The sequence below is a fragment of the Pempheris klunzingeri genome, chromosome 7 (genome assembly GCF_042242105.1).
Source record: "Pempheris klunzingeri isolate RE-2024b chromosome 7, fPemKlu1.hap1, whole genome shotgun sequence".
NCBI classification, from domain to species: Eukaryota; Metazoa; Chordata; class Actinopteri; order Acropomatiformes; family Pempheridae; genus Pempheris; species Pempheris klunzingeri.
This window is the reverse complement of record NC_092018.1, coordinates 4,232,032-4,256,303: the sequence shown is the minus strand read 5'-3', so window position 1 is coordinate 4,256,303 and position 24,272 is coordinate 4,232,032. Positions and strand designations below refer to the sequence as shown.

Genomic DNA, 24,272 nt, shown 5'->3' with positions numbered 1-24,272 from the left:
CTTTGAAAGGGAAACGTGAGAGTAAAGTCCAGTAAAACCAAAAAAGGTTATTTTGAAGTCACATTAAAGTGGAAGGAGGCAACTTTTCAACTTTTCAACTCGACACACGTCGATGCTGCAGAAGTACCCTGATAAGTCGAGTGAAGACGGCGTCAGTTTGTGAGAATAAAAATAACATTTTATTTTCCCACAAAGAAAAATAAATCTTTTCACTGCTTCAAAAACATCCAGCTGTAGAAATACACGTTACTCATATTCAAATATCATTCAAACAAACATCCTGAACACATTATTCTGAATTTGTGAGAAATTAAACAATAAAAATGTTTTTTACAAACATCAGAGAAACACATTCGCTCCTCTGTTTGAACCGCAGACCGTTTAAACGAAGTAACCGTAGCTGTTTGTGGACCGCCATCATGAAGCCTCGAGTTTGGCATTTTGGCCGTCGCCATCTTAGTTTTGGAGCCAGAAGTGGCATGAAAACTCTGCCTCTGATTGGTTAGTCTCAACATAGCCCTGCTCTAAAGCCTCCCCTGATTTATTTTCCTCTAAATGGGACCAAAATTTACTAAATGAACGTCCTGCTGTGTTGAAGAAGACTGTAAACTAATAACTGAGACCATAAACTCACCAGGAAAATGTTCACTGAGCTGATAAATCAAGTGAGAATTTGACTCATTCTTTCATAGACTTCCATCCAATCAGACCTCTGTTTGCAGCCAGTAGAGTCGCCCCCTGTAGGACATTAAAAAGAATGTTTGTTGACTTTCTGTCTTAATGTAAATGTAAATTTCATGTGTTTGTCGTCTGAACACCTGAACGCCTCACTGCTGCCACCTGCAAACACCTGAGAACGATGATGTCATCATGTACGAGTGATGTGATTGGCTGATCTCTGGTTCAGATTTACTGTCTAATGGTCTCCGAATGGGAACAAAAATATCTGTCGTGTCTCTCTTACAGTGAGGCGGCATCAGTCGGCTGTTTGCTCATGGGCACGACAGGTGCTGCACCTCCTCATCACTCCTCCTCCTCCTCTCCTGACTGATCAAACTTCTTCTTCTTCTTCTTCTTCTTCTTGGCGTCTCCTCCCTCCAACCCGCTGGCGAACTCCGAGCGAAACAGGCTGAGCTCCCTCTGACCAGCACCAAACCTGAGGGGAGAAAACAATCAGAAAATAGAAGAGTAGAAAATATCTGGTTCTTTGATAAAAACTCAGAGCGACAAGAAGCTTGTGGACAGAAAAACTGAAAGAGAGAAGTTAACTACGACTCCCAGGGTGCATTTCACCAACAAACGGCCAATCATAGAGCGTGTGTGTGTGTGTGTGTGTGAGACCGCAGCAGGAGGCCTTGTACTACCAGCCAGACTGATCAATAACACACACACACACACAGTTTTGTCTCTTTCTCCCTTGTGAATGCTCTCTCTGCCTCACAGTTCCTCCTGCTGGACACTGGACACCTGCACACTGACACAATCTGAAAATAAGACTTAAAAAGTTTCCTGGAAATATTTAATGTTAGTGTTAGTGTTCAACTGGTAAAACTTCTAATTCATCAGTCACAGCGGGTCGGTACCACACGTCCTGCCCAAATACTCACTAGAGCATCACATGTGGATCAGTCCGCCGCTGAAAATAGTCCCTAACAAATTCAGTTTTCTCCTGTTTGTTGGATAAACACTGAAACTGCAGCGGTTTTAGAATTACTGATACCGCACATGACATTTGTTAAAAAGAAAACACCAGATTTAAACTTTAAAATACACTCTCCAAAAACCCTTTACATATAGAAATATAGATATGTACCTGCTTGCTAGTACTTACAGATTTATTTATATATAGTAGGAATTAAACTGTATATTTGTGAGGTGTTTTTAAAGATTTAAGTCTTCAGTAGGAACCAATCAGAGCTACAGACAGGAAGTCGGACAGTATTGAGAGACGGACCAACAAGAATGAGAATAAAGAATTACAGCAGACTGACGTCCTAAAGGAAGAATTATCTCTGAATAAATGGTCAAGTCGTCTGACAGTGTATACCATCAGATTAACGGAGTGTGTGAGGATCACCTGAATGCACCTGACCAGCACCCAAAGGATTGTGGGATACTGAGGAGGGACACAGACACACACCTATAATTATGTCTCTACTGACCTCTGACAGTGTACGTGTGTTTGTTTATGTGTGTGTCGTCAGACCGTGTTCAGACAAGCCTGCTGTGAAGAGCAGCTGCTAACAACAAGTCACACACACACACACACACACACACACACACACACACACACACACACACACACACACACACACACACACACACACACACACACACACACACACACACACACACACACACACACGATCTGTGACTGAGGGGAGCAGCAGCTTTAATTATGTATAGGAGTGTGTGTTTAATGTGTGTGTGTGGGTGTGTTACTGTCAGTCATCTCAGCAGGGGTGTGTGTTAATGAGCGGAGACAGCCAGACGTATTGCACGCACACACACACACGCACACACACACACACACACACACACACACACACACACACACACACACACACACACACACACACACACACACACACACACACACACTTTGTGTGTGTGCTGAACGTAAAACAAATGAACACAAATGTTTTATTTAACACATTTTCCCATTTTCAGGAAATGTCTGTAGGAAGTAAACTGTAGGTTATTTTTTTGTGTTGTTCCCCTTTAAGGAGCTGAACTCTTCTTAGTTCTTACTGCAGCAGGAAAACACTGTTTTTAAACCGCGGATCAGTTTTAAATATCAACGGCACAAACAGAAGCAGCCACAGTGAGCTGGTTAACAGAAAAAACGTCTTACCTTTTTTCTCCACGTTTGCCCTGTGCTGCAGTCTGGCTGCTGGGCGCCTTGTTCTGGTTCTTGACTGGACTCCTGACCTGGTTCTGGTTCTTCTTCTGGTTCTTCTTCTGTGTCTTGGCCCCGGCGGTGTTCAGGCCCTGCGGAGCGTCTCTGAGGCCGAAGCTCTTGGCGGTGTGTCCCAGGTGGAGGGAGCGGATGTGGAAGATGTGTTTGAGGTGAGCGGGGTAGGTGGTGTACGCCCGCAGGAAGGACTGCAGCGCTGATGACATCACAGTGACATCACAAGGAACCCAAGTCAGCCAACAAAAGAAATAATAAACAAACAAACGAATACACATTAAATGTAACGTACCTTTCTTGGCGGTCTGCACCGACTGAGCGTCCACGTGAACAAAGTTCTCGAACTCTGTCTGCAGGACCGTCGCTCTCTCTCTGGTCTCCTGCTCCAGAGCTTTGGACGAACTCTGACAGACAGACAGACAGACAGACAGACAGACAGACAGACAGACAGACAGATAGACGACTCATTTAGATCAATGGTTAAATCCTAAAACAGTAAATAGAGAACACTCATCATTCAGTAACCTAGAATCAGTAACACCTGCAGAGCTGAATCTGACCAAACCTCCATTATCAAAAGCACAATTTCTCCTAAAAACCAGCGACAGCCTCAAAGTCCCGCCCATCAGGAGCCCGACGGCTTGGTGATTATTGTGAGCCAGTAAATAAACGTAGAATTAATAAAATATAATTTATCACAAACACACCTCGACCTTCTCTGCATGATTTTAGGGTAAACTAATAAATCTATATTTAAATAAAGTTTGGTTTACAGTACAACATTAGCCATCACTAACCATCATGTCTCTGTCAAAAACACTGAATTATATATTTTGAAAAGAAAAGGGTGCATGTCGTGTTTATCCTTCCTGACTGAATTTCTCCCTAAATCACAACAGAAAATGTGCAAATATCATTCCATGTTTTTGAGAGGTTGTAAAACCTCCCAGTTTCACTGTGGCACCCGCCCTACTTCTGAAATCGACTTAACTAATTTACTGGAGTTCAGTATAAAGAAAAGGAAATGTATAAAGCTTGTTCACTCAAATCCATTTTCAGTATTTAACTATATTCAAAATGTATTGATGTATTGTATTTGGCGCATTTGATTTTGTGTTATTTCGAGGACTCATAGAATCGTAGAATAAAATGCAGCTTTCAGATCTAAATGTGAGATTAAATCTGCTTTTCATGAAAGTATCTGATCAGTGTGTGAAGAAGTTGGATACTGTCACCGCTGCAATCTGTGTGCTGTCGCTGAGAGGCCGTCTGCAGACTTTAGCACTGGTTGGCTTTCATATAAAAACCTCTCGTTGGGCTTGTTCCTCCTTATCTGTCACATACATGTGGAAAATGTTGGTCCCCAGAGTGACATGCTGCCTCTTTTCCCAGATTTAAAGCACAGAAAGGACTGAAACTGTCAGAGCTGATCGCTGTGGGGGAATTCAAGTCACTTTTAAAAGATCAGGTAAATAATTCTCATGATAAAATACTCCTGTTCTATGTGACTGTGACCAAACATCATTGGTTTCGTACCTGATGTTTTGCATATTAACAGAATATCGTGTTCACTCATTTGTAGTGTTTGACAGTTGTATTTGTCCGTTTATATTGTTTGTGTTGTAATGTTTAATGCTGCCTTCTTAGCCGGCTCTACATTATGTCGCAAAATTGATCCACAGTCCTACGATAAGAAGAGATGATTGGAGAAAATACTCAAACATCCACAGTGTCTGGTGGATCAGACGGAGGTTGCTGAGTTTGAAACTGTGAGTATGTTAATGGAGACAGCCTTGATATGTTCAACAGATGGACTGTAAATTTTAAACAAAGGTTAATATAAATCAGTGTGACGGTGTCAGAGTGTCGGCAGCTTAAATCTCTTCTGACAGTCTGAGAGTCTGAGTGCGAAGAGGCACAAGCGTCAGATCGTCACTGAGGTCGAATGCGTTTGAAGCAGAAACATCAGAAACTAAGACGTGAACCTGGAGATGTTTCCGGTTTCAACCTGCTGCAGGACTCACATCAGGTTTCTGTAAGAGCTGCTTCAATGAAACTGTCTGAACTGATCCCTCACAGACGCGTCCCCCTGCTGGTTTCACTGTCACTACAAGTCTTTTTATTCAGAATCTTTGTTGGAGCGCCTCCGTCTGACACCGTCATGTTTGGGTCTTTAAAAAGAAAAAAGGAAACAAGTGTTTAAAAAATTATTCTTATCACCGTCAGAGAAACAGCAGGTGGTTTCACCGTCTGAGGCTCCTCTCAGCTGCCTGTTGGTTCACACTAGATTGGTGATGACTCTCCAGACTGAGCAGAACTCACTGGAGTCCTCTAAAAACCATGGACCCCTAAGAGCCCCCAAGAACCCCAACTCCACTCCACAACCACTGGGAACCCCTAACAGAGCCCTGACATCTCCTACCAACCAGTAACACCCTGAAAACAGCAGCACAGCTCTCTTAAAAGACCCCTGGAAGCCTTTCAAAGAGCTCTGATACTAGAGGTGCGTATAGAACTACGATACATCCACTCAATAACCCCTCACTTCAGTATCAGCCAGCCAACAAGCATGCAGCATGCTTGTACTGAGACCTGATAATGCCGGTGACTCGCTGCCACCACGTTACACCTCGAAGAAACATTTAGGAGAAACACACGTTTTTCATTTTGTCGCTGCTCCCCCCACCCCCCAGGTTAGCTCTTTTAGCACCGTTAGCATGGGTGAACAGTTATAGTTGAAAGTGGGGTTGCATGATTAGTGATGGGCAAGGGGAGGTATGGCAGGAAATTTTTCCATTTAATCAACACCTAAAAATGCCATTTGCTACAATAGAGTCTTTAATAATGACTAATAAAGCTGCTCTTTCAGTATAAAGCTCAATTTATACTGTACACTTAAATATTAGTTTTTCCATTGTCTTCTGTTCTAGTTTCAGCTGTGAGTGTCTCTGACTGACGTAATGCCGATATGTCAAATTGCAAAGCTACTGTTGTGCTTTAACAAGTGGTAATGTTCAATTTGGCTATCAGAAATAATTAATAATTATCAAAGATAATTAATAATTATTAAAATAAATGAACTTTGATTAAAGTCCACCTCGATTGGGGCACCACCTCGAAAAACGAGGAAAAGACAGCCGTTTTAATTGATTTAGTCTCATAAAAATACTAAACTATCAATTTGGAATTATGTTTTATAATTAATTTAATAATTTCTACCAAAATTACCACATTGATAGCTAGCTGAAGGATTTTGGAGTTCTTGACAGTGTAGAGGTTGGCAGTGTCCACAGTTGTACAACATTAACGGAGACAGCAGGTATTAAAACATTTATTAAAACAGAGCAAAATTCAGGGACATCATTTGTTATGCATTAAGGACTTGTACTTTGGTTGTAAGTACAGCTGAAGCAGAGTAGGTATTAAAGACATCTGCTGTTGCAGAAACAAAATCAATCAAACAATCTAACTAAATCTCTATGACTAAACTAACAATAATATGAGTGTAAGAGTGTGTGTGTGTGTGTGTGTGTGTGTGTGTGTATGTGTGTGTGTGATAAGGCTGAGGAATGTGAGATGGGTCCCACAAAGGTGGGGGAGAGAGACCAAATGGTGATGGCCAGACCCCCTGGGGTGTGGGTCAGAGGCAGACAAAGGAAAGCTAAGTGCTGTTAGCTTAGCTTTGTCCCTCAGTGGCCTGTTGCAGAACTGTGTGTGTGAGAGAGATAAAGGTGCAGGTTAAGACAGGATGGTTAGTTTGTAGGCTAACATCAACTAAACTTAATGGATGCACAGTAATCTACAACACATCACAATAATCAAACTCAATGAACATTAAAGCAAGTCAATACATTAACAAGGGTAAACCATGTATGCAGTACTGCTATGCTAATTATGCCCAGTTAGAGTTTGTTACCAGTCCTTAAAAGGGGAGACGAAGTGTCCTTGAGGGTGCTGCTTTCTCAGCTTGTTGCTGGAGGAAAGGTGTGGTTCGTGTCCGTGCTGTGGTTGCAGGCTGGAGGAATCCGGTCGCTCCTTTGTTCCTGTTAGTTAGCAGCTCTGTGCTAACTTGCTGGTGTGCTCCTGTTGTTGGTTCTGGTTATCAGCTGGCAGACTCTGGGTCGTGCCTGCTGGCGCTGATCTGCTTACTTCAGGCAGGACCTTGTGTCGCTACCATGAAGGAGGTGGTTGCTCTGGACAGACCACACTGAGGCAGAGCTTAGCTGAGTTGAGCTGGTCTCTCCTCTTCAGGAAAGATCAGGAGAGCTGGTCTCTCCTCTGCAGGAGGAGAGGGAGCAGGAAAGACCTGGTCTCTCCACTTCAGGAGAGACGATGAGAAAAAAAGAGCTGGTCTCTCCACTTCAGGAGAGACGATGAGAAAGAGCTGGTCTCTCCACTTCAGGAGAGACGATGAGAAAGAGAGAGTTCAGTGGGGGTGAACTGGTTTTGTGGGCCTGCGGTCGTAAAATCATGTGTCCCCTCCGGCCAATGGTGACAGTGGAGCTGGGCGCGGGGGTGATTTCACACCTATCTGTGAAACTGGGGGCATTGGGGAAAGGAGCCCAATAGTTTTACAGACAAAGAAACATGCGGTTTCACTATGTGTCATTCACTGTATAGTGAAGCCCAACATCCCCCCTGCCATCAGGATGTCACCTGATGTGGGATGCTGATGGGATAATTGTGCATGTTTCGGCCATTGTTCATTTTTGTCAGTCCAGGTGAAACAAGTTGGTAACTACTGGGCAGTTTGTTATCCAACTGGGCATATGCTGAATCTATCTTGGCTAAGCTAGAACAGACATACATTACAAAACAGTTCTTCATACACAACAATGACATACTGCATCCTAATAACCTGTGTTTCTCAGTTGTTAGTGAGGGTTAGTGGGAACAGGAAATGTCAGTGTTATGTAGCAGAGATAGAGGCACCTAAAATGACAAAGTCATAACAGTGTGTCCTACGTGTGTTTTGTATGATTTTACTGACAAAATATGAAGTTGGTCCAAGTGTACTTGGAAGTTGAGCAGTGGTGTTGAATCCAATCAGAATTTAGGCTTTCAGTAATGTTTGTTTATTACTGAGTGCTCAAATGAGTTTGCTGCTGTTGCTAACAAATTCAAATTTGCCTAAATAACTGTAGTGAAGGTGAGGTAGATTGGGTGTCTGTCATCTGGTCAGTGCTGCCATGACCAAAAGGAGTGAGCTCTAGAGCTCTTATTCTTTCTTGGCCCAGGGCTGTAACGCTCCTGGTAGCCAGAGGGAGAGAGACATTCAGAGTCACTGTCAGTGTCTGGAAGATTATTACCATGTTCTGAGCTGCGGTCAGAGATGCTGTAGTCATCATCTGACCCGTACACTACCTGGTCACTGTTCCTTGCCTGGATTTCTGCGTATGGCAGTCTCCTGCTCCTGTGCTCGGAGTGTCTATCCCTGGGCAGTGGATGGACCTGGCGGTTACGCTCAGTGTCCCTATGTGGTCTTTTGTCACCCCCCTTTCGTTGGTTGTGAGGGTGAACTTTTGGGGCAGCTGACCTATGTGACACCTTGGTGTGTGAGCTGGGTGGCTCACTTGTCCCCCCCCTTGCTTTGGAAGAGACAATAGTTTCCCAGACTACCTGTGTCATCTTCCGGATCTCCTGCAATGAGGGGTCACCTTCCTGTGTCCTGAGTACAACGTGAGTACGCACACATGGGTGGAGGTTTCTCAAGAATAAAGCCTTGAAGGTGGAGCTTTCTTCTAAGCCTGGTGCATTCTTTCCCTGGAAATATGCGTGTCTCAAACGTTTGTAGTACTCCTTTGGATGCTCACGACGGGCATGCTTAATTTGTAGGGCTGCAACTATTGCTGTGGTGTCGTCAGTAGCACAGGAAAATTCCTCTGTCAGTGCTTGACGTAGCAATTTATACTCATTTCTGACACTGGGAGGTCGTGACTGTATAAACTTGTGGACCGCTTTAGAGCTGGTTTTCCACACAAGTCTAACTTTCTCCCTTTCAGTTGCATGGGGTAAGTCAATTAAGTTGTAGTCTAGCTCCCTGAAATAGTCCTCAACTTGGTGATCACAGTTATCTGGATCAAACCTGTCAATGCTTCTAGCTAGAAGCTCAAGCTCTTCAAGGCGGGGACTCTGTGAAGGCGAGACTAAGCTAGTGTCATTGATATGTAAATCATGCCCTACACTTCTCTGTGGTGGAAGAACAGGGGCTGAACAGCGGCCACTCTGACGGTGATGCAGAGAGGAGGCTGAGCAGTCCTGGACTGTTCTAGTCCCATCTTTGGAGGGACAAGCATGGAGAAATGTGTCGTGCAATGATGTGAATGAGGGACTTGGGACGGAATATCTTCTAGAAGATATGCTAGACAACTCCTCTATGTCTGCTTCAGAGGAATGGGAAGTCAGGTGGCTTTGAGCTCGGTCTCTCAGCGGAGGCTGAGGAGCTGACTTCATTCCCAAGAACTTGTGTTCAGGTGGGAATAGTTCATGTCCTCTGTTTGGAGAAAAACTGAACCTGTCACTGGTAGAAGAGTGTGAATCGGAGTAACCGGAATCACACTGGCTGATCGACTCTGGTCGGGCCAAATGTTCTGACTTCAGTCTATACATTTCTTCTTTTTGCGAACAGAGATCTAACTCTGCTGTGTGCAGGTCTTCTAAGTAGCGCAGGGCTTTCTTATTAGCCATCTGAACCTCATGGAAGAGGCTAGCATTTTGCGCTCTCAGGACTTCTACCTCCTTCTCCATGGCTGCTCTACTCTGAAGGGCGAGGCTGGTTTGCCTGTGAAAAGTCAAGAGCAAGCATTTTAACAAGGAGCCCTTGGATGCAGTCTGTGCATCACACCTGTCGTTGAGTAGGGAGTCTATCTCTTCTGTACACTCACTGAAATTCAATTTGTTAATGAATTCGGGGTAGCCAGGCTTTAGGCTCTGTGCTAGGGAAGAAATAAACTGCTCTACACAGGGGTTCTCCATTGTTGCCTAAAAGGGGTGAGGTAAAACAAGTTAAAATATAAATTTTTAAGTGGTTGGCTGTGGTGTTGCGGTGGCAGACACCTTGAAGTGTAGCTTGGGGAATACACTAGCCTAACACTGTGGTGGCCTACACTAGAAGGTAGCTGTACACTATCTAGTGGAACTGGTGGGGATAGCAAACTACGGCCAATTAAGGTAAATGCAGATTTACACAAAATAAGTTTACTCACCAAAATTTTGACTCTCTAACTGAAATGCACGGCAGTAACAGTCAGGAATGTCTCTTTAAGTTACTCAAGCTGGAACACGTGGCAGTTGCAGCTAGGTATTAACTTCACAGGGCTGATAGCACACTGTGGCTCTCTCTCAGGCTCTATTTCTTAATCAGGCTGAAATGCATGGCAGTAACAGCCAGGTTCAAGCTCTAAGTTCACAGGGCCGGTGGCACGCTGTGTCTTAACAAACAGGAAGCACTTTAGTTAACAGCGAATGGACAGATTGCATTGAATGTGTGACATTCAGATGCCGAACCAAATTCTTCCTACAGGGTTGGTTTACCTGAAAGGTTAGCAGCAGTAGCAAGCTCTAAATGTAACACTATGGGGCTTTCAATGTTTGCTTTCAAACATAGGCACCAGTATTAGCATTAGCTTTAGCCTTAATTCACAGTAACACTAACTCTTCAAATTGTTTTTAGCTTAATTTAGTTAGATTGATTTTCACCACAATGCACTTGAAAGTACAGCTGGAAGTACTTCTGTGACTGACTGGTGGTTAAAAATGATAATTTTGCTCGTTTTAAAGTTTTTTCAAAAATTTTGGTTTTGACCAAAATTATTCTGAAAATTAATATTGTACAAATATGAACAATTGCCAACAGTACTCTGCCTCACACGGGGCACCATTTGTTGTGCTTTAACAAGTGGTAATGTTCAATTTGGCTATCAGAAATAATTAATAATTATCAAAGATAATTAATAATTATTAAAATAAATGAACTTTGATTAAAGTCCACCTCGATTGGGGCACCACCTCGAAAAACGAGGAAAAGACAGCCGTTTTAATTGATTTAGTCTCATAAAAATACTAAACTATCAATTTGGAATTATGTTTTATAATTAATTTAATAATTTCTACCAAAATTACCACATTGATAGCTAGCTGAAGGATTTTGGAGTTCTTGACAGTGTAGAGGTTGGCAGTGTCCACAGTTGTACAACATTAACGGAGACAGCAGGTATTAAAACATTTATTAAAACAGAGCAAAATTCAGGGACATCATTTGTTATGCATTAAGGACTTGTACTTTGGTTGTAAGTACAGCTGAAGCAGAGTAGGTATTAAAGACATCTGCTGTTGCAGAAACAAAATCAATCAAACAATCTAACTAAATCTCTATGACTAAACTAACAATAATATGAGTGTAAGAGTGTGTGTGTGTGTGTGTGTGTGTGTGTGTGTATGTGTGTGTGTGATAAGGCTGAGGAATGTGAGATGGGTCCCACAAAGGTGGGGGAGAGAGACCAAATGGTGATGGCCAGACCCCCTGGGGTGTGGGTCAGAGGCAGACAAAGGAAAGCTAAGTGCTGTTAGCTTAGCTTTGTCCCTCAGTGGCCTGTTGCAGAACTGTGTGTGTGAGAGAGATAAAGGTGCAGGTTAAGACAGGATGGTTAGTTTGTAGGCTAACATCAACTAAACTTAATGGATGCACAGTAATCTACAACACATCACAATAATCAAACTCAATGAACATTAAAGCAAGTCAATACATTAACAAGGGTAAACCATGTATGCAGTACTGCTATGCTAATTATGCCCAGTTAGAGTTTGTTACCAGTCCTTAAAAGGGGAGACGAAGTGTCCTTGAGGGTGCTGCTTTCTCAGCTTGTTGCTGGAGGAAAGGTGTGGTTCGTGTCCGTGCTGTGGTTGCAGGCTGGAGGAATCCGGTCGCTCCTTTGTTCCTGTTAGTTAGCAGCTCTGTGCTAACTTGCTGGTGTGCTCCTGTTGTTGGTTCTGGTTATCAGCTGGCAGACTCTGGGTCGTGCCTGCTGGCGCTGATCTGCTTACTTCAGGCAGGACCTTGTGTCGCTACCATGAAGGAGGTGGTTGCTCTGGACAGACCACACTGAGGCAGAGCTTAGCTGAGTTGAGCTGGTCTCTCCTCTTCAGGAAAGATCAGGAGAGCTGGTCTCTCCTCTGCAGGAGGAGAGGGAGCAGGAAAGACCTGGTCTCTCCACTTCAGGAGAGACGATGAGAAAAAAAGAGCTGGTCTCTCCACTTCAGGAGAGACGATGAGAAAGAGCTGGTCTCTCCACTTCAGGAGAGACGATGAGAAAGAGAGAGTTCAGTGGGGGTGAACTGGTTTTGTGGGCCTGCGGTCGTAAAATCATGTGTCCCCTCCGGCCAATGGTGACAGTGGAGCTGGGCGCGGGGGTGATTTCACACCTATCTGTGAAACTGGGGGCATTGGGGAAAGGAGCCCAATAGTTTTACAGACAAAGAAACATGCGGTTTCACTATGTGTCATTCACTGTATAGTGAAGCCCAACACTACTTAACTCATCTGGACGTATTTTGATTGAAAAAAACCTCATACACATGGTGTGTGTGTGTGTGTGTGTGTGTGTGTGTGTGTGTGTGTGTGTGCGTGCAAAACTAAAAACTAATCTGCTTTTGACCCGTTTACACACTTTGCTTGGACCGTGCAGGAAATCGTTCAGGAACCAGTATCAAAGTCACGGTATCGTTAACAGTAAAAGTGTCTAATATTTTTGAATGATTCCCAGTTCTACCTGATACCCTCTAAAAAAAGATCCCTGTGATTCAAACAGAAATCCTAGAAAAGCCTTAAAGTTTCCTCTGCATCCTTGAGGAGCTCAGTCTGAGAGGCCCAGGTGTGAGGATGGAGGTGTCTTACCTTGCTGTGGTATTTGCCCCGCCCCTTGTAGGTGTCATCCATCATCAGACTGGACAGGATGTCCAGCAGCTTCATCTCTGATAGGCTGAAACACAACAGGACACGCCTCCACAGTCACAACCAGGAAGTGGCCCAACAGAAAAACTGTACTACGTTCTATATGTATTGTCATGTTGCCAGTGACGTGATTGGCTGAGATGGCTGTCAGTCAAGAGACCTGATGTTGTGATTGGCCAGCTCGGTGATGAAGGCAGTCTCAGCGGGAGTGAGGAAGAGGAGACTGCTTCCTTTACCTCCAATACGGGCCGTGCGTCCGACGCGGTGAACATACTCTGCTGCTGCTGTCGGAGGAGTGTACTGCAGACAGACACACTGATGTTATTAAGCAGTAACTGTGGTGGTGTTGTGTGGTGCTTTCAAACCCGGAGGGTGTTCATTCAGGCATAGACGGATGACTCAATGGTCCTATTGGGCCACTTTTTGTTTGAACAGCACGTCTACTCTGCTGTGAATTTAGACATTGATCCATATTAAGGGCTCACAGGCCAAGAAATTTGGGATCACAGCTCTAGTTAATAATTACCTGAATGATCCAGGTGACCTGAGGAAGGTCCAGACCTCTGGCTGCTACATCCTGAAACATTAATATAACACAAATACTGTAACATACGTTGCACTTTCCACAGAGGTCAGTACATCCCTAGTTGGGAGAAGTTGGATAGTTTCCAGGTACAGATGTTAAGGAATGTACTGATGGGGATGGGGGCAGAGGAAAAACCTATTTTAGCCATCTAAAAGCCATCAGACAGCCTTTTCGGTCGGGGAACTGAAGCCTCTTTCTGTTCACTCACTTCAAAGCCACCAGAACTGATTGACAAAAACAGTAATTTTACCTTGAACACAGGAACACAGGAGTTGCTAGCATAGTTGCTGAGATCTTCATACTTCAACAAGTAAGTATGGATCCCAACTAACTCTTGACACAATAACACAAACTAGCTGATTGAGACAGCTGTAGAGCAACAACTCCCGTGTTCTGTGAGGTAAAATTACTGTTTTTGTCAATGGAGTCTGGCAAAGATGCAGAGAGATCAAAGATGGATGTAATGGCTTCAGTTCCCCGTCCAAAAGGGCTGTTTTTCTGCTTCTCCCGTCCACAGCGGTTCATTGCTTACTGTAGGTACTACACAGTCTATGGATAAGTACTTTAAAAGAAAACATAGACAGCAGTGTGAAATACTGACCGTACAGAGCAGGACTCCAGACTGAGACACTGAAAACTGCTGGAAGACCTCCGAGCGCTCCTGGTGGAGAAAACAAACACACCCACACTGACTGCCAGCTCAGCACACAAACACTCAAGACGCTGAGCGCTGAAGAGCTGAGAAACATCCGGCCTTTCTCAGACAGCAGATGACGGTGGTCTTACCTCCTGCTTCATGTTGCCATGGAGACGCAGGAAGCTGATCCGTGGCTTGTGATTGGTCGAGGGCCCAGAGAGGACGGAGGCGAAGAGAGAGTGGAGGAACTCGACGGCCTCGCAGCTCGAGACGAAGACGATGAGTTTGTTGTTCTGAGAGAACTGAATAACAACTGATAATTGATCATCAATTATCAATTAAGTCATTTTCAAACAAGAACATCCAAACATTTCCTTGTTCCGGCTTTTTAACTGTAAGAATTTGAAGCTTTTCTGAGTTTCAGGCGATAATAAAATGAATCTGAATCAAATGAACCATGTTTGACCTTTGAGGATGGCGCTAGAAGAAAGACAGAGTCATTTAAGTCTAATGGGTTCATCCTCTGGAGAGCAGGAAGGAGATTTACTGGAAATGTGGTCAGTATTTGTCCAGTTAAATACTGTATGCTCATGACACGAATATAACTTTATGGTTTACCTTGCATTTGTCCAGTATGAAAGCAGCTAGGCAGACCAGTCTGATCTTACTGGGAACCACCACCACAAACTGCTTCAGAGCCTCTGGTACAGCAAAGCTCTCTGATTGGCTGGCTGCGCCGGGGTCAGAGGTCACGGTAGAGCTGGTGGCGGTGAGGTCAGAGGAGGCGTGGCCAGACACGTGGATGCTGACTGGGTCGTTGAGACAAACATCTGCTAACCGAGTCACACCTGAAACATGGGAGGAGTGAATACTGTGTGAGGTGAAAGGGACAGGTGCACTTTCATCAAAATCACACTCATAACATCATATGTTTTTAGATTCAGAGTGACTTCCAGGGGATACATTATACCTGAGGGTGGGTGTAGTTGTCTTAACTTTGTCTGGGGAGGTGCCAACAGTGTCAGTCATAAAGTATACATGTATATTAAATATTATTTATATTCATATAGTTTTTGTAATTACAGTTGCATAGCATATTTATATCATAGTTTAATTTTATCCAAACCTCTAAAATCCCCTGATGATCTAAATACTTATCAACTGTCTTCATATCTATTTAAATGCTTCATTGTCTATTTTATTCTGTTAATTCTACTCTGTTCACCATGATTACATATGATTGTGCACGTTTAATGCCGGCAGTCACACCATGCCATAATGCAGCCTTTTTTTTTCTGTTCTTTTGTTTTGCATTTGTACTTTTTTTCCTGTTTGCTTTTATGTTTGTTACTGTGTTGTATTTTTTTCGTGTTAGCACCTGGGTCTGTGAGGAAGGACAGTTCCTTGACGTTAAAATAAAGTGACCCCCAAGGAGAGTCTTAATAAAGTAAAATGAAATAAAACCCTAGATTAAAGATGCACCACTCTGTGTACGGCAGGAAGGAGAGGAGAAATAAAAACACATTTAAACACAGAGTGTTGTTACCATTTGTCAGTGTAGCAGACAGCAGAACGTTCTGTCTGCTCGGTCCTGTCGAGTTCAGAGAGTTTAATATGACGGTCAGATCCTTCTCAAAGCCCAGGTCCAACGTCCTGAACACACACACACACACACACACACACACACACACACACACACACACACACACACACACACACACACACACACACACACACACACACACTAATGTATCATATCATGTCATATTGAGTCGACATAATGGCCACAATGAAGGTCTAAAGATTGCAAACAAAACATTGTAAATAAAATGAGTATAAATCCTCAACAATGTTTCAGAAATCTTTGTCAAAATTGTGACCAGAAGTTCAAAACTAAAGCTTTGAATGTTCTGTTTCATCATATCATGTCAAGCACTGGATCGGATACCAACTGCTCCTAAAACCACAATGTCCCCTTTAACATTTCTATTTTCACATCTGTTTAATAAACAAATAAATAAATGTATTTTGAGTTGCTGGACAGTGGATTCTTTCTCCCTTTTTCTGACAGAGAAGCAAAGGATCTGACAGAGATGAACTGACATGGAGTTTCTCAAGGCTCGATGTTTGGTCTTCTTCTGTTTAGTCAAAACATGCTTCCACCACATCAAATCATGAAAAACAACAAAATCTCTCTCCACTATGACACAGAACACTTACACTGACATATCTGTATGACTGAAGCTGTAATTGGGCATATTAAAGTCCTGTGTCGTCCTTTTTAAAACTGTTTGTATAGTGACACTGAAATATTGAAAACATTCTTAACAGGGCCATGAAGATAGTTTGAAATATGTGAAGTACCGGTCAGCCTCGTCCAGGATCAGCCAGCGAACTGCACTGAAGGCGATGCTCAGCGTGTTTTTGATATGATCCACCAGGCGTCCAGGGGTTGAAACCAGGATGTTGATACCTTTACGTAGCCTGAAGAGAGAGGTCAGTCAGTTAGTCCATCAGTTACAGCACCAACTCATCTTAAAACGTTCAGGATCTACTTCCTGCTCTCCAGAGGAACAACCCTTTAGCTTTTAATGACTCTAATAATCTTCCCTCTAGAACCACCAAACAGAGACGGAGAAGGAGCAGGACTGGAGGAAAAGGAGGAGGTGACGATGATGGGCAGACAAACACAGGGCTTAGATGTACCTGGCCTTCTCTGCTTTCCTCTTCTCTCCTCCCATTAGCACACCTGGGACGATCCAGGTAAACGGCTACAGAGAAACAAAACACCAGAGTCAGCTGTTGTTAGTGACACTTCCTGCAGCTGCGTCACAGTAAACTCACTTCCTGAGTTGTTACAGGTTTTTCCTTATCTTTAAGTAAAATATCGTGTAAATATCAGATAAATACGACAGATTGAGCTCTAATATTATATTTGTGTTACCTTCACAAGCTTCTGGAAGGTCTGAAACGTCTGCTGGGCGAGCTGATGGACGGACAGACAGACAGGAGGAAGAGGCGGAGGAGGAGGAGAGTTAATGAATCATGTTTAAACAGGTGAACAGTAAAGTGCTTTACACCTTCAGTCTTATTCCACTTTAAAGGAAGAATTCAAAGAAATTCTGAAGATGTCCAGGTGGATCTCCATCGGTGGTCTCACGGCTGTGTGATCAGTTCAGAGGTGGGGTCAGGACGTGCTTAGCTTAGCTTAGCATAAAGACTGGAAACGGAGGGAAACAGCTAGCGTGGTTCTACAGATCACTGACAAACATGTTAGATCTAGTTTGTTTAACCTGAACACAACCTACAATGTTAATTTAAATGGTTTTAAGGGGAGTTATGTGATATCAGGTTAATTTAGTAAACACTAGAGCTGATCAACAATCAGTAGATCAACAATAAATTGAAAATAAATCACCAACAAAGTGGTAGAGATATTGGTATAGAAAAGGTGCTCGCTCTTCAAGAATGACATGAAAATACCAAAAATATGAAACTACGATTGTCCAACACATCAGCATCAGGGTATGAGAGTCATCAACATTTAAATAATAAAGGATTTTTAATATTCTTTGATTACCGTTCTACATCACAGACTTTCTCCTTTACAATGTTGGACAGTCGTAGTTTGTTTTGTTTTTTTAATCTTTTGGGTTTTTGGACTGTTGGTTGGACGCAGCAAATCATTGACAAGACATTTTATAAAGGAAAAAATTAATTCAAAATCAAATCAAACCAGAAAGGATGCTTTGCAGTAGCTCTCTTCTTTAACATGAAGGCGACAGAAAACACAGTGCAGTGATCCTTTAACAGAAGATATAACAGGTATTAAAGTCAGACTGAACCTCTCTGGTGGGGACGATGACGACAGCCAGCGGACCGTCGGACCTGCTGATCTTCGGCTGAACCGCCTGAAGACTCTGAACCACGGGGACGGCGTAGGACAGAGTCTTACCTGCAGAGACACAGTAGACCTTCACTGACTGGTTTTCTTTCCGACATATTAATCATTGTACACACAAATTAAACCATTTATTTAGAGCGTCATGTTTTGGTCTCAACGCTGCAGCTCAAGACCATGTTACCATCCGATGTCATTAAGTTGATGTTTATTATTACAACCTCTGTACATCTGTGAATCCTATGTAGTTTAATAAAGTATCTAAAATGTGTGCGCATGTCTCACCTGAGCCCGTCTGAGATCGAACAACAGCGTCTCGTCCTGACAGAAGAGCTGGAATCGTCTGTTTCTGAACACTGAACACACACACACACACACACACACACACACACACACACACACACACACGAGAAGGCTGTTGGTTTGCATCCCAAACAAGTGTGTGTGAACGCATCTTACTCATGCTGTGGGGGCTGATCTACACTTTTGGCATCTCCACTATGTAAAGTAAACATCAAAAACACTGGAGCCCACAGTCCCACTGCATAACTACTTGAAACGGATTTCAAATCAGATCCAATTGTGACTGCTTTCCTCTAGTTTACTAATGTGTGTGTGTGTGTGTGTGTGTGTGTGTGTGTGAACTAACCTGGTCACGGTGGAAACATTCAGGACTTTGTTCAGTGTCGCGACCTGTGGTGGACAGAAACCAGCCAATCAGAGGACAGAACACGAAGCCTGCACTGAAGATTTACTATAATTTTATTTTCCAGTTCAGGAGGAAAATATAAATAATAATAACAAATGAATCCAATGATCAAACAAATAAACAAAAACAACAAACAAACAAAACAAACTCAAGTTGAATACATAAATCTAACCTGTCTGGTGATGAAGGTGAGTCTATAATGTGTTTTATGGGTCTGACATGACTAAATATGAGTGTGTGTGCTCGTATACTTCCATAATGTGAGGACCAATTTGAGTTTTAGACACTAAGTGAGGACGAATATAAGTGAGTGTGTGTGTGTGTGTGTGTGTGTGTGTGTGTGTGTGTGTGTGTGTGTGTGTGTGTGTGTGTGTGTGTGTGTTACCAAGTGTGGGTGCAGGTCCAGGTCTGAAAATGAGTCACTGGTGAAAATCTCCTCCTTTAACTGAGAGATGACGGGTCTGAAAGACGAAAGGAAGGAAGAAAAGAAAGAAGGGGTGAAGGAAAAGCAAGGAGGAGACAAGGGAAGGGAAGGAGGGAATATGGATCAAGTAAAAGAAAAGCAAAAATAGTGGAAGGGTGAGAAAGAAAAGAATAGATCAAGTGAGGAGAGATGGAAATGAAGAAAAAGAATTAAGGAAATAAAGGAAGGAAAGAAGGGAGGGTGGGCAAAGGGGGATAAAAGAATTAAGGAAGGAAAGGAGGGGAAGAGGTAAGAAAAGGGGATGGAAGGGGTGACGGAAGGATGGAGGAGAGAAAGGGAGGAAGAAAAGAAAAAGGGGAAGAAGTTTGTTATCAACTAATCAAATGTCCGATTGATAAACGTCAAACTAAAATCAGATCTGCTCAGCCAATCAGAGGCGGAGGAGCGTACCTGTGGATCTCTGGGATCTCTGGGTTGTGTTTGAACAAAGAAGAAGTCTTGATGCTGCTCTTTCCTGTTTCCTTCACTCCTTCCTTCTCTTTCTTCTTCTTCTTCTGTGGTGTGTTCCTGTCTGTTTGCTCAGTGGGAAAACTCTGAGGACGATACAGAGGTAAATATTATTGTTATAGATCACTTGAATACTCGAATACTTGAGTCTGATTGGTCAATTGGGGCATCAATCTATGATCAGTTATTTCTGTATAGCTGAATGTTAGTATGGACGCCGTTCTGATAGTCGAAGCCATAAAATCATTTTTTAAATAAATAAAATTGTTTTTAAGTCATTATTTTATGTCAAATTGTTGAAGCTGTGTAATAAGTGTAATAATGTCATTAATGTCTGGTCATAATTACAAAACGAACCTTTTCAGGTCGATTCAAGTCCTGCATCACAAAAACAACAGCAAAATAAACAATACTAATAATAATAATGATAATAATAACACACCATCATTTATCTTCATCAGGGACATTCTACCCTCCATCCTCACCTGAGGAATTGAGAAGAAACCTGACTGGTGCAACAGGTGTGAGTTTACCTGAGTGTCTGCAGGAGGAGGAGGAGCTTCAGCCTGCAACTCCTCTTCCTCCTCCTCCTTCTCCTCCTCCTCCCTCCCTGCTGTGTCACTGAGCTGAAGTCTCCTCTGTTTGTAGGAGCCTCTCTTCTTCTTCTCCTCCTCCGAAGAGCTGAACCTCCTCTTCTCTGCTTTCTGCTTCTTCTGGATGTCGAACAGAGAAACAAAATGAATTCTTGGAAACGGCTGAAAATAACTTCTGAAAAGTTCTGTTGCCAGTAAACAGGAGGAAATCAAACTTAAACAATGTGGTTAGCAGGATACAAAAGTCAAATCCTGTACTGGACAAACATGATTCATATTTATGGTTTGATCTGCAAGATGTTCATTACATGTCAAGTTCATCTTAGACTCGAGGACCTGCACGATTAGTACGAAGCAAAGGGACGACAGTCTACAGGAAGGAAAGGAGGGAAGAAAGGGAAGGAGAGAGGAATGAAGGAAGGAAGAATGGGTGAATGTGGGAGGAGAAGGATGTAGGGAATGAGGAAAGCAGGTAGGAAGTAAGGAAACAAATTAAGGGAGGAAGAAAGGAAAGTGGGGAAAAGAAAAAGAGTGAATAAAGGAACAAAAAACAAAAATAAAGAAACAGAGGACTGATTAAAACTGACTGATTAAATATTTGATTTCCATGTGGATTTAAAGAGGACGAAAGAGTTAAAGAGTCTTAGAAAACAATGAGTTTGTGTGTTTAGACGGGCGTCATGTGGTCTGCAATCTGCAAAAAGTTGCAGTCTAGTAAAGCTCTTTCTGTTTATTTATAATATGATGAGAAAATCATCATAATGAGATAAAATCAAACTATTGCAACCACAGCTGTTGTTGTCAGATCTGTAGTGTTGTATTAGTCTTTTTTTTTGTTTTTTGTAACTGCATCCCTAAACATTCTTCAGGGATCAGAGTGAACAAAGTCAGAGCGATAAATTACACAGCTCTGATTACAGTAATACTGTAACTAACTTCCCTGCAGTTGTGTCCAGAACGCCTTTTATAATAGAATAATAATAACACATCTCTCTGACAGATGATACTCACTAAGGCCCATCTCTGCTGAGCAGTCAGATGTTTCCTCCTGGACGATGAAGACGAGGAGGACGTGGTGATGTTCAGACACAGCTGGTCGTCTGCTGATGACATCATCAACACACCTGATCCGCAGACAAACAGGTTAGAGTTTGTGTCTGTACACAAACACAGTCAGAGCGGCCCTTTAAATCTGATTAAGAGGATTTAATGATTGACTGAATGATGAATGAATTCAGACTCATGCCAAACTTCATTTACAAACCATGCAAAGTCTGCTATGACCATTAATTTGACAGAATTAACAGAACAAATGTATATTTAACACATATGACATACATATGATCCACCAAACAGCTCTTCATTTTCAATACTTTTACTGTCACAGTACAGATTATTTAGATATTTCAATGCAAAGGAAAGTAGCAAAGTAATGTATCTGTAACTTTACTTTAACAACATGAGATAAGTAATTAAAGTAAGTAGATACCATTACAGTGTGCAGCAGTCTGAATCAGCACTACCTGGACCATGTGGATTAACTGTATTAAGCATCAAGATGCATTTTAAGGGGCTATCATTTCAATATCTTAGTGGACCATAACGATAATTGGAAACCTACAACTTTATAAAAACCACAGGCCTTTAATTAATTTGACTTGAGCCGAACTAAAAAGGAACTCTTGCAGATGTGTAATAGGTTTAATAACATGTTTCATTACCTGTCAGTCAGTGTCTGACAGCTAATGAAACGTTAAAACGACACATTTCTTAATGGAGCCCGGTGTGACGTACAGAAGGATCACTATCTGCAACATCTAGCCAGTTTAGCAGCTTTAGCTCTGAATTTAAACACAGTGCCAACCACAGACGAGTAAACTGTGCCGTCGGAAAATGGATGAATTTGAAGACAAACATTATAGCAACATCAACTACACATACACAGACAGAAACACGTGTGTGTGTGTGTGTGTGTGTGTAGCTCAGGCTCAGTTGTAGCGCAGCAGCTAAACCAGCTAGCCTCATGCTAACAGCGCAGCTTCAGTTTGAACACGTGAAGAAAAACAGAAAAAACACAGAAAATTAGAAAAACAAAAACTGCACAATCTCACCATGAAACTCACAGAGACCTCCAACACGCGTGGAAACTCTTCCTGTTGCGTCACCGAAGCCCCGCCTCCTCCACAGCTGATTTTGTGGACATGCGCAGTAGCTTCACTTCTTTGAATTATTTTGTTCACAAAGTGACAGGAGATACTTTTGTCTTTACTATGCAAATATAAATTCAATATTAATACAAACATTTTAGTTATTACTTAAATAATAATTTATTTTCAATCATTATTCTTGAACAGAAAAAAAGCCAATGGAGTAGAAGTAAACAAATAAAAAGGAAACTATGATTCAGTCTGTATGATTTTAACAGATTCAGTTCATTCCTCCATTTGTTCAGCTGGAGTTTTTAATCAGTCCGTGTTTGCATGAACCAGTGAAATTAAATTATCATTAATTAAATGAAAAGATGTGACATTATGAGTGCTGTTCAGTATACTGACTGAGGTGGATTTATTTATTGATCTGTGTTATTAATCCTGAAGGTTTAATAGACTTCAGTCCAGCATCAGGACCTCTACTAACAGAATAAGACCCAGCAGCCTTTCATCAAAGGCCAAATCAGGTTAATGCACAGAGAGGACCCATGAAGCCTCGACCTGACCCGAGGACAGTCAGACCTGGTCCAAAGTTAGACTGAGGATAATTAGGCTTTATCCACTGGGGTATTAGACATACTGACACACATGGCTGAGACCTGCAGCAATATAACAGGACTCTACCAGACCTGATTAGACTGGATAGACAGACTTCTTGGAACCACAGGCTGTATAAAAGAAGTGGACGTGGCTTCTAGGTCTGAAAAGTGAAGCAGAGCCATTAACCTGCATTCTCTCTAATGTCCAGCAGGGGGGAACTCCACTGACTCCAAACAGAAGTCAGATTGGATGGAAGTCAATGAGAAAATGAGCCGATTTCTCACTTGATTTATTAGCTCAGTGAACATTTTCCGGATGAGTTTATGGTCTCAGCCGCTAGTTTACAGTCTTCTTCAACACAGCAGAACGTTCATTTAGTAAACTATGGTCCCATTTAAAGGAAAATAGACCAAGAAGCAGGGGAGGCTTTAGGGAGGTACTATGTTGAGCCTGACCAATCAGAGGTGGTGTTAATGTTAATGGAAAGAACGTCACATCTGGCTCCAAAAAAAGCAAGATGGCGACGCTCATAAAGCCAAACTCGAGGCTTCAAAACAAGTGGGTGATGTAATGGTGGATACATCCACTTCTTACATACAGTCTACGATTGGAACCACGTGGACCTGTGAAGACAAAAACCTAAGACAAGTCAAATCAGTGGCAATGAGACCCGGACCAGAACAGAACCAATGATAACAATATAACTCCATCTACAACCACGCAGTCTGAAACCAAAACTGAGGATAACTATACCTGATCCAACAATGGACCCAGAAATCAAACTTGATCTGAACAGACCCAAGAATAATTAGACCCAGGCTGAATAGTCCTGGAGATAATTAGACCTGATCCAGAAGGGACCCGAGTGTAGTCAGAGTCAGAGCTGGTCCAAAAATAGACCTGAGAATCAAAAGGCCCATCTCAAAAGGAACCCGCACCAGATCCTAATGGACCTGAGGGCAGCCAGGGAGAGACAGTCACCTCGGACATGCAGTCCTGCTCAGCAAGGGTTTGGGGTTTGGTGCCTTGCTCAGAGGCTTCCTGGCAGCATGGATAGTCTTTTCCTCTGATACAAGAGAAGAGGACAAAACGTCCATCATCACATCAGCAGCCGTCACGTCCCATTTCCCTCCTGCTCCACTTCCTGTTGTCGACAGGAAGACTTAAAAATAGAGCTGTCAATCAAACACTGAGCCCGGCGCCGCTGGGACTCAGGAGGACGCTCAGGAGGATTAATTATAGTCATTTACCAAAATCATCACTTTGAAACGTCGGCCGAGCGTCTGTGTGATTGAGCGAGTT

The 24,272-nt window shown here is 42.7% G+C and overlaps 1 protein-coding gene across 1 annotated transcript; it reads right to left on the bottom strand.

Annotated features, from left to right (window-relative positions):
• Positions 1 to 194: 194 nt before the first annotated feature.
• Positions 195 to 22,391, bottom strand: ddx31 (DEAD (Asp-Glu-Ala-Asp) box polypeptide 31). Its single transcript, XM_070833615.1, has 21 exons — positions 22,332 to 22,391; positions 21,232 to 21,377; positions 20,161 to 20,340; positions 19,571 to 19,713; positions 19,082 to 19,157; positions 18,637 to 18,680; positions 18,273 to 18,343; positions 17,932 to 18,041; positions 17,031 to 17,072; positions 16,793 to 16,857; positions 16,451 to 16,570; positions 15,633 to 15,739; positions 14,705 to 14,934; positions 14,236 to 14,388; positions 14,051 to 14,110; positions 13,390 to 13,440; positions 13,024 to 13,163; positions 12,807 to 12,891; positions 3,207 to 3,318; positions 2,855 to 3,113; positions 195 to 1,156 (listed from the first exon to the last, which is right to left on the bottom strand). Exons 2-21 carry the CDS (start codon positions 21,334 to 21,336, stop codon positions 1,024 to 1,026), a joined length of 2,286 nt encoding a protein of 761 aa, XP_070689716.1. The 5' UTR covers positions 21,337 to 21,377; positions 22,332 to 22,391; the 3' UTR covers positions 195 to 1,023.
• Between the last annotated feature and the right edge of the window lie 1,881 nt (positions 22,392 to 24,272).

Bases quoted from the DNA above. Each gene is read 5' to 3' on its own strand.
- ddx31 (XM_070833615.1), bottom strand. From the start codon at position 21,336: ATGATGTCATCAGCAGACGACCAGCTGTGTCTGAACATCACCACGTCC. The intron at 19,714-20,160 runs GTAAACTCACAC...TATCGTCCTCAG, and splicing joins CTCCTCCTGCAGACACTCAG to AGTTTTCCCACTGAGCAAAC. The intron at 14,111-14,235 runs GTAAGACCACCG...TTTCTCCACCAG, and splicing joins ATGGCAACATGAAGCAGGAG to GAGCGCTCGGAGGTCTTCCA.